Genomic DNA, 11354 nt, shown 5'->3' on the forward strand with positions numbered 1-11354 from the left:
TTTACATATTTAATCCTTGTGACAAGACCTTTCATTTGGTAGCAAGACTTTTGGCTTCCATACTTTACTTATGTATTCTGTGTGGCAACACCTTTCATTGGATACCAATGACCTTGAAGATTTCCGTACTTATGAAAATTTTTTTAACTTGGCCTACTTTTATATTTCACAATTGTATTTCCAGTGAGAATACCCTGCTTTTGGTTCCAATATATTAAATTTGCATTTAAGAAAAGTTTAATCTTTGCTATGTTGCCATACGAGGGCATCAGTGTTTCACAAACACATCTTGTTTATATTTAAAATAAAAAATAAACACAATAGAATGCTATAGCTTTCATACAAACTTTTTAATGAAAAAACAACTTCCAATTGTATAAACTAAAACGTAAAAAGTAATATAAATTTTAATCAAATCAAAAAGTAAAAAGGCTTTGAACAATAATTATGGCCTGAATAATTATATTCATTATTACATGTATGTATCAGTCATATGAAGAAGTTGACTGAGTCAGAAAAGGACTATTTTTTTCGTGAACCTAAGTATTTTGACAGTTGATCTCTGAATGATTTGCTTTGAGTCGCATACAAAAAAATTTCGACGGGTTTGCTAAATGCAAATATAAAGTAAACGTACATGTAGGTAATAAATATAGCGGAATAAGAATGCATAATATTCTGTTTTTCCCAGGTTGAATAAAGATACACCTTTAAAATAACAATTGGAGCCTCTTGCAAAAGGAAAGAACTACCTAACAGGAAATTGACTTTGAGTAAACGTAGATACTTGACTTTGCCCATTTTTCTTTGACCCTGCATTAATATGTCTAGAGCTCTCGCCTGCTTATTCATTACAACATAAAGTGCAATAACACTACCACTGTTGATAACAATAGGTAGAAAACTGAAGTAAATTAAATTACTTAAAAACCCCATAAATTGTGTTTTAAGTGTAAAATCCCACGTTCCGGTTTGTACGAAGTCCGCTTTACAAGCATCAATGATTTTTGACGGTTGTTCTGGGGAAAATTCCTGTACAATTCTGACAGGGGTCAACGGAACGCTAGTCGGCATTACAAACTGTAAACTGCAGATCATAACATGAATAAGAGTCCAAGCGGTAAAAAATATCTTAAATCTGCTGTAATGAAATTTAAATTTGATGGGAAATAAAAATAAAAGTGCCTGAGTTAAAGTTGAAAGACATTTGAGATGGACGGATGTTGCATGAATTACTCGTAAAACAACGATAGAAATAATCATAGGTCTACAAATCTTGTATTCCATGAATCCGTAATTCATGTGCATATATTCCAGTAGCCCATCGCGGGCGCCCATTAGAATCGTAAACAGAACATCAACACACATGACCAGAATAAGGAACCGCTGAGCCCTGCCGAAAAGTTTCCCTTTGTGAAAGATAGTCCACATGAAAAAAGTTCCACATAACGGCAAGACCCACAAGTAAGGCGATATCATTTTAGAAAATTCCAAACCGAATGTACCGTACAGATCTGCAAACTTGAACACCTGCTCAAAATTTCTATTGTCTTCAAGCATTTCAAAGAATAAGTTGTTCAGTATTTGAGAAGCATTTTGGACTACGTTTGCCATGATTTCTGTCTTGAATTGGGGAAATCTTTTCTCCGTGGTCTATATATAGTCAGTGATTTGTTAATTTTCAGGACAATCTTGGACACTTTAACACCATATTAAGTAATGAGAGTGGCGATTGGCGATTTATCCCTTTCGTGATGTTTTAATCTTGTATCAGGTTATAGACTTTTCAGATTATCGGGTAACAGTTTTGGACATGGATATATTCATAAAAGGCAAATCTGTGAAAAAGGTTATTTTCAGCTCCTCTGCGCCAAATAGCCAATGCCAAGACCATTTATGCGATGTGCGTCAACTTCTTTGGAATTTTAAAGTCCATATCCCAATTTTATACAATTTGTCATAATACAGAATATCCTTAGCCCAAGGGTTTTCATTTATACAAGAAATAGAATGTGATCCTGATGTTCTGAGAAATAAAATTTAAAGTATTTTGTTCGAATACCACCGGACATATTATCATAAAACTTACACACAAGGATGAATGAGGATACGTTGTAAGATAAGATAGATAAGATAAGATAAGATTTATTAATACCAATTTGGGGCCCATCAGGGCATACAAGTAAAGAAGAAAACATGCAAGAAGAAATTCAAAATTGTACATCATGTATGTTAAAAATGTTTAAGGCATCACGTACCCTGGGACAGAGAGGTTGTTGTCAAGATAACTTTGTTAATAATTTAATATTCTGTCCACTATATGTACCAGGATCGTATCAAATTTTGTCAGTTGATGGAATCTTATGTCATGTTGATTCAGTCAGAGGTCAAGATGACCTACTTTTTTATTTTTTAGATAGCGGAGTTCATTTTGGGAATTGATTTTGATGCATATATTGAAAACTTGATAGCCTATGACGAGTAAACTCAGGTGATGTGTGAATGCCCTAGCATCAACTGTTTATAGAATTTTGACCAAGGTTAAGTTAGGTAATTAAAAAAAAATGGTCAAACTCCAAGATCAAGTCAAAAGTTCAAATATGCTGGTACCATGCAAAGAAAGGACTTGTCACAAAGAATACACGTGAACAAAATGTGTTTGAGAAACACTATGCGCCCGGTGGAAACAAAGTTGGAAAAAAACACCTATTTTTAGCATAAAGGGCACAGTCAACGTCACAAGGTCATTGAGCTTGGTGTCATTTGAAAGAACTTGATTAGAACTTAATATGAAGTCTCTATCACTTATGGTTCAAAAGTTATGGAAGGGTACGAAAAAGCTATTTTTAGCATACAGGTCACAGTCAGAGTCACCTTGGTGCCATTTGAAAGAACTTAATTAGTGAAGTATGCATACAAAATATGAAGTCTCTTTTTTTCATGGTTCAAAAGTTATGGCGAAGGTACGAAAAAGCTATTTTTAGCATACAGATCAAAATCAAAGTCATCAGATCATTGACCTTGATGTCATTTGAAAGAACTTGATTAGTGGAGTATATATGCATACTAAATATGAAGTCTCTATAAGTATCTCTTATGGTTCAAAGTTATGGCAAAGATACACAAAAGCTATTTTTAGCCTATGGGTCAAGGTCACAATGTCATTGACTTTGATGTCATTTGAAAGATTTGAATTAGTGGACTGTGGACTATGCATACTAAATATGAAGTCTCTATCTTTCATGGTTATGGATAAAGTTTGCAGACAAACAGACAGACAGGACAAAAACAATATATGCCCCGGATCTATCGATTCGGGCGCATATATATATATATATATATAGATCCGGGGCATATAAAAATGAGTGCCATATTTCCAACCAATCAAAAGTTATAAGCAATGTTTTTTTGCTGACAGACAGACGGACATGCAGGGGAAAAATTATATGCTCCCGAATCTACGATTACTGCATGGTGCGTAAAAAGTTTAAAGTTCCCTCGAAAATGATTGAATCAGAATCAATTGTTGATCCGCTCCGCTCGATCAGAAACTCTTGACATGGGAAGATGGCCATTTTGTAGCTGCAGAACTGTTGCTCTCCGAAAAAATATATTGACAGGCCGGTCTGTCAATATATTTTTTCGGAGAGCTACAGTTTTTGCACCTCCTACTTTACTTTGGGGCGAGGGTATCATTTAACTAGTGAGCTCAGTGCCCACAGTACTAGCTTCTAGCTTATTTCGTTGAGAAAAAAAATCAGGATATGAGAATCTGGTCACCGGTGGGTCAACGTGACAATTGTGAGGAAAATTGAAGTGTTAAAGTCTAAAATTTCCCTCATGTCATTAACGTGAAAGATAGCACTAGAAACAGACTTAAACCGATATTGTTGTTAATCTCGATTTAATGCGAATTAGCTGAATATTTCACACATTTGAATGTGAACATCGGGAATCACAATCCTAAACCAGATAACTATACGAGGGACGTTCAATAAATAATGTCATTAGTTCGATGACATACAACATAGAAGTCATATGACATTAAGCTTGACTTTTTCTCATTATTTAATCTTAACTGAATTGATAACAGTTTATGTGACCACTTTTCATCGCATTATGTCATTGTGGGAAGCTAGAAAACAAGGGCTATTCGAGACACCGCATAAAAAAATGAATGGTCAAGAATCAGTAAACTAGAATAAAATTTAACGCGTCATTAAAGCAGCTGTAAAACATGTTCATATCCCAAGAATATATTAACTGAAATATGTGAAATTTACAGCAATTAATGTCTGTTTTATAGACACGTGAACAAGTAGATTTCAATAAACAAAAATTATATAATGAGCACCAACAATGGGTACCGTCCTTGGCAACAATGACTTACAACAACCGATTTAAATTTGCAAAAAATCAACAAATTATCACTGATTATGTTTTATTGACTTTGAGACACATAGTAAAATTAATAAAAATCATTTTGGGGATAGTTCACAGTTTTAAAGAAGCATTTGATAGTGAAAAAAGTTTAATACTCAAAGGTCACCCTATATTTTGAAAAAATGAGTGAAATCGACAGCTAGCATGTAGGAATATCTAGACAATTATCTTTAAAAAAAATCAAAAATTGTACTTATTCACGTTTGTCTAAAAATTCAAACAGATTATAAAACTTGAATCCATTTTGCTTTAAACCCTCAAAACAAATTTACAATAAGATGCACTTGACAAAACTGCAAAGGCCTAAAAAGAGCAAAGAATTGCAAGAGCAGAAAAACAGTTTTATATGCTATTTTCTTAAATATTAGCGATCATGTTGTTCAAATTCATATTTGGGGAGGAAGTTAAATTTCTGGAGAAGTTTAGAAAACAATTTTTTGCAAAAAAAGGAAGGTTTATGAGAGGAAGGAAACAGAATGAGGAATTCACTAAATTTCTTCATGACGGCGTCCAAACCCACAGGCCATGAAGAGTAAATTAAGGGGTTTTGGGGATAAACAGAAAGTTAATGTTTTGTCACACCAACAAAATTTGCCAGATCTTTCAATCTTTGACCTGTTTCATTTCCCAAATTTAGAAAAACATCTATCAGAGAGAAAAAAAACAAGTACAGCACATCATAGGATCTGCCATATTCCAGTACGCAAAGGGTCATGAATACTCAAAAACATGTTCTAAAAACAGTTAGAAATTGAATGAAAATGTTTCGGACATGTATTTTAATTAAAAGAGAATATCTTAGTTAAATCATTAAGACTAAATAATAGAAAAGCGTTTTTTTGTTTCTTTCCGAGCCCCAATGACATTATTTATTGAACGCCCCTCGTAGATGTGTTTGTGAAAAACTGCTGTACATTTACGACAGCTTATGGCGAGGAATGCAAGCCATTAAACTCTTAATAGGTTAATATAGGGGATCAAAAATGTTGCTACCAAAACTATATAGGTACTGTGAGCTGTGAGATCACTATAAATGAAACCACCGCCTCGATCCAGTGCAAATGATTATGTAATGGCAAAATCCATCTTTTGCACTAGGAGGCCCGAAATAAGTATCAGCTAGGTCAAAAAAGTGAAATAGGAGGGGCACAATGGCACTAGTCTCTTTCAGGCTTCACCAAAGGTCAGCATATCCAACAGCCACGTAGAGGTACAGGCCAGCTTCTTTTCAAGGCCAACTCCTTTCAGTACCAATTTCTGGTATTCAATGCAACATTTCCCTGATATCAATTTCCTGTCGTATGTAGTGGGAGGGGAGCAACCAGCCTTTTAAATTGAACATTTCCAATAGTAAAAGTAATGTTGGGAAAAGAAGTGGGTGGAGGGGGGGGGGGCAGCCCCCTCCCCTCCTAGTCCCCCTGTTGCTACGTGCCTGTCCAAAAATGTATTTTTACAATAGCTACAAAACTATAAACTTTGTGAGGTACATTAAAAGTGAAACTTTAATTTTATAGTGTAAAACAAGATGTGTTTGTGAAACACTATGCGCCCGGCGGCAACAAAGTTCGAAAAAACTATTTTTAGCATATAGGTCACAGTCAAGGACACAATGTCATTGACTTTGGTGTCATTTGTAAGAACTTTATTAGTGGAGTATGCATACCAAATATGAATTGTCTTATTTTTCGATTTCATGACGATTGGGCTGCGTGATAATTTGCGTAAACGCCGAAGGTGTTTATTCATAAAATTATCACGCAAGCCAATCGATTGATCATCGTCATGATATTATAAAATCTGACTATCATTCCTTATATTTACATGCTTTGATTCCACCAATCCACGTGCTCCAAGCCCTGCTTCTGTCTAGTTGTTTGTTACGCCCTGCACGTACGTGTTTTGTTTTTTTTGAAACTGCACCAATACATTGATGGGGGTAATAAAGTACATTTACAATTTGTAATTTTATCTTGGACAAAGACATTGAAAATCTAAGTATTAATAAATATATCATTGATTAACAGGTACAGAAACATTCAGTAGTATAAGAGGAATTGCGGATAAGAGATGGGTACCCCAAAGCGTAACAGACGGACGGACATCCCGATCACTATATACCCCCCCCCTCGGTTCCGATGCCTATGGGAATATATATATCAACAGCTAGATTGACGTATTCATCAGATTCATTTCACTATTGTATAATACACTGTTGATATTAATCTTTATCACCGGGGATATATAAATTTGCAAATGGATTACGTCAATACATGTATAAGAAAACCACTGAAATAAAGACTGAAAAATTAGACGTAATGCAGATGAGCTATTTCTACTTTATATTGTACAATTTATAAGACTTCCTTTTTACGGGCAATTCTTTATAATCTACTTTCCTTCAAACGTGTTTATCCCAGTGGATTACTAAATGATTCAAATTATCCCTAAGAAAAGGATTCATTATGCATTGTACTATAATTTCACTGTACCTCTTCAAAATTTAAAATTGGGTTCATTTCATAAACTGACTCTCTAGATACCACTCATGTAATAGCATTCTATTATAATGTCTTTAACAAAAATCGTTTTGGGCGAATTTAAAAGGGAGCAAACTTGTTTCTAAATGTTAAAGGGCGAAAGTAACAAGGGGCGAAAATAATCCTGCCTACAGTACTTAAATTTTTCTCCTGTATATTGAGTCAGCGCAATGTTTGGTTTCCTTTGTTCCAGTGTGATGATGTGGATTTCATATCACACACAATCGAAGATCTTTCTCCCGACACACTCACAAATACCAAAACTCCATACAATTATCGCTGTTATGTCGTCGGAAACCAGGAACGAAAACGATGGTATCTTCTAGGTCTAGGGGTATATACTCGTTTTTTTGACCGATTTCAAGTAGATCTTTATGATAAATCAAATCAAATTGATAACTTTTCTTTGTATTTTATTATACACAGAGGTCAGATGTGTTCAAATGGGATGGAAATCCACACTCCAGATGGAGGAAGTTGTAGGAAGATAACATCCGAGTAGAACTCCCGACAGATACACTGATAGAAGTGGAGATAGTACAGGAGATGAAAGGGGAGGTAAGTCATACAGAACTCCCGACAGATACACTGATAGAAGTGGAGATAGTACAGGAGATGAAAGGGGAGGTAAGTCCTACAGAACTCCCGACAGATACACTGATAGAAGTGGAGATAGTACAGGAGATGAAAGGGGAGGTAAGTAATATAGAACTCCCGACAGATACACTGATAGAAGTAGAGATAGTACAGGAGATGAAAGGGGAGGTAAGTCCTACAGAACTCCCGGCAGATACACTGATAGAAGTGGAGATAGTACAGGAGATGAAAGGGGAGGTAAGTCCTACAGAACTCCCGACAGATACACTGATAGAAGTGGAGATAGTACAGGAGATGAAAGGGGAGGTAAGTAATATAGAACTCCCGACAGATACACTGATAGAAGTAGAGATAGTACAGGAGATGAAAGGGGAGGTTCTACTTGAACTCCCGGCAGATACACTGATAGAAGTGGAGATAGTACAGGAGATGAAAGGGGAGGTAAGTCATACAGAACTCCCGAGAGATACACTGATAGAAGTGGAGATAGTACAGGAGATGAAAGGGGAGGTAAGTCCTACAGAACTCCCGACAGACACACTGATAGACGTGGATATAGTACAGGAGATGTAAGGGGAGGTAAGTCATACAGAACTATACAGAACTCCTGACAGATACTCAGTGTACAGGAGATATAAGGGGAGGTTAAGCAAACTGTCAAAATTGAAAGCATCAAGTAAGTAATTTGAATGGAGAATTTTGATTGGATATTTATTGATAACTATTATGTTTCTGTACAGGGTTCAGGACAGAGAAGAATGATGACTCTACATGCCCTGGACGCCATGTTTATGTACGGTAAAGATGTCCGCAGTCTGACTTTCAGAGACAGTTAATGTATCGTCAATCCTTATCAAACAAATCTGGCACTTAAAGTTAAAAATAAAGCTTCTAATTTTGATACAATCTATTAGAAAAATTGTTTATGATAAATTTAGGGAGGGCAGGTCCTAAATGATTGTAATTTACATGTGCATGTAATCGAGTTTCTATATTGATGCGTGATTTAATACATGTATTTGTTTTGTAGAATTGACAAGCTAAGGAAGTTTGTACAGTGTATCACCAAGCCGACCCGACCCAATCTGACCCAGATTATTGTCCCATACATCTACAGGCTGGAGGAGGTCCACCAGGTGTTTGACAGGTAAAGGGAACCAGTTTATATGCTAAACATATTGATCACTTACTTTACCTGGCATAATATATGATTTCTTTCTTTGGTGGTCTTCTTTTCTATTTTTCTAGAGAATATTGAATAAATACCTTAATGAAAATTTAATGCAGGGTAATGTAGGAATGAAAAAAGTATTCTGGTTTAAATCTGCTTTTGTTTATTAATAATTCCAAAATTTTATTTTTGGAATGGCTTTTTGCAGGTTGGAGTTTCGTCGCGTTAAAGGTTCGGCTAATCCCCGGTTGTGTTACAGTCCCCCGGACAGAGCTGACGGAAGGTGCTTCCTGCCGTCTGGACTCTGTATCGTAAAAATCGTCAAAGGTACCACTCTTATATTGCTACAATCATATAAATTAGTCTTCTATGGCACCTGATCCCAACATCTGATGCTTTCAGAGGTCGATTATTGCTCTGCTTTCAATTTGTATAATTTGAGTTGATTTTATTTCTTGTATTCAAATTTAATTCATTACATTTTAAGATTTTTTTAACGCAAGTATTTTATACAGGGTTATTTTCACTTTGTATAATTTTCGCCCTTTTGCACTTGCAGACAATATTATCCTGTTTTGAATTCACCAAGTCATAATTCTGTTTAGGAAATTATTTTATGTTCTTTGAATTTGTCCCGTTTTAAATTCGCCCAACCAAGAAGATTGCGAAAAGGGCAAAAATAAAACAGGGACAAAATTTCCCTGTATACAGTATTATTTCCATTTCAATGGGAAGTGAAAAACAAATTAAGAAATATGAATCCATTTGAATATTGCTGATCGTGTTTGCTCCATTTTTTGCAGATCCCTGGACAATGGCTCTCAGTAAATCAGCCAATCAAAAGTATTTTTACAACATACACACGAAAGAGTCCACATTCCACTGTCCCCCATCAAGTGTGGCCCACTGCAGGTCTGTTACGTATTACATAATTATGTAATTAACAAATTTTAAACATTTTGATATTAGATGATTAAAATCCTTGGGCTAGATCTTATTGGTAATTTAAATCAAACTGAGATTCTTGGTAATAGTGGATATTTGGGCTTATTTTCAGTGACTGCAAAACATCAAGCTATATCTGGAAATTTGAAGAGGGTGTGAAGATTCATCCAGACCAGACATTCTCAGCCAACCCCCACAGAATCTCCAAGGACAATTTCTTAGACTACATAAATATGTTGACCCCTAGGTGACCCCTCAGTGACATTGCCGCCATTTTATCAGCCTCCATTTCACTTCACTCTGTATCAGAATCATCAGGAATGTTCAACCTTAATGAACAAAACATTTGTTGTTCTCATACATGTATTTGTTTGTACTGCATACATTAACTATTGTTGATGAATTATGTTACGTATGTTTGATTTATGTCGATAGTTTTGTTGTTTTTGATATGATCCCTGAAATTGAAGACTATAATTACAATGTATATTGTTGGAAAGATTGTTCACTTCTGTTAGCTCACCTAAGCTAAAACTTGTTAGCTTTTCTGATCAACTGTTTTCCGGCACCCATTAATCTGTTTATCCATCCATCTGTTAAACTTTTTACATTTTCATCTTTTCCGGACTGAGTCATTTTGGACTAAAGCATCATTAGATATCATATTAGAATTCTACGGACCAAGTCCCCTTCCAATGGAGATAACATCAGTATCTATTTTACATGGCATGTGTACAGGTAAGGAATTTTCTTCTCTATATCTGGAAGGTCATGTTGTTTGTATTCAGTGGCCCTTTTGAAGTAGAATGGAACCATATCATGGGGTCAGAATTCTCTATGGGTATATAAAAATAGGGATTCTGAGTTAAATGTGATGGCCAGTGGACCCACTGTTGAAGACAAATAACTGTGAGATGTACAGAGACCTTCTCCCAATATATACATTGTATTTTGATGATTAAGCTGATAGGTACACTCCCTCCCCCTCCACCCCTGTTAGGAGTTCATGTTTTTAATTTTTTGTGTCTCTACATGTATAAGCCGTTTTTAAACTCTCTTTATATGCATCTGTCGAAAACGATGTATTCAAAAACGGCTTATAGAAACAAAAGGGTTACATTATCGATACCAAGTAGAGCATATTAGACTACCAAAATATGGAAGAGGTGTGTCGACTACAGATTTAAAAATGAAAAAAGGGGGGGTCTAGCCCCCAAGTGCCTGTGGTGTAGAATTTTTTGAACAAATTATAAATACATATGACTTAATTTTTTGATGGAATAATTATTTTAGAAGCATTAAAGGTTTCCAGATTCCAGCCGTATGCTGGTCTTGTGGGAACTAGCATATGGCGCTTTCTTCGATGTGGTTCGCCTTTCAGCTCTTCATTTTCTTTCTGTCTCAGACCTTTCGTTTCTTCGAATTTATCCTCGGAATCCTGACTGGTAAAATTAATACGAAATCAAGTTTCGTCACCTGAAAGAATCTAATTTACCCGGATAGTTTCGGCTTTAAAAAACAAACTCTTATGCTCATTAAATACCTTTATTCGTTAAAAAATAACGATAAATATATGCGATTTACCACACTTTTTTAATTATTTTTTTTTATGCCCCCGTAAACGAAGTTTCGGGGGTATAAATTTTTTGTTGTGTTAGTCC

General features: G+C 35.4%; 1 protein-coding gene across 1 annotated transcript; it reads left to right on the plus strand.

The window, feature by feature from the left end:
* The first annotated feature begins 7526 nt into the window (after positions 1 to 7526).
* LOC134259802 (cap-specific mRNA (nucleoside-2'-O-)-methyltransferase 1-like) lies at positions 7527 to 10119 on the plus strand. Its single transcript, XM_062742405.1, has 6 exons — positions 7527 to 7883; positions 8318 to 8407; positions 8606 to 8724; positions 8957 to 9075; positions 9552 to 9660; positions 9806 to 10119. The coding sequence occupies exons 1-6, from the start codon at positions 7527 to 7529 to the stop codon at positions 9942 to 9944; spliced, it is 933 nt and encodes a 310-aa protein (XP_062598389.1). The 3' UTR covers positions 9945 to 10119.
* Positions 10120 to 11354: the final 1235 nt, after the last annotated feature.

The sequence above is a fragment of the Saccostrea cucullata genome, unplaced genomic scaffold (genome assembly GCF_032062105.1).
Source record: "Saccostrea cucullata isolate Sc308-1 unplaced genomic scaffold, CSIRO_AGI_Scuc_v1 ctg11080, whole genome shotgun sequence".
NCBI lineage: Eukaryota > Metazoa > Mollusca > Bivalvia > Ostreida > Ostreidae > Saccostrea > Saccostrea cuccullata.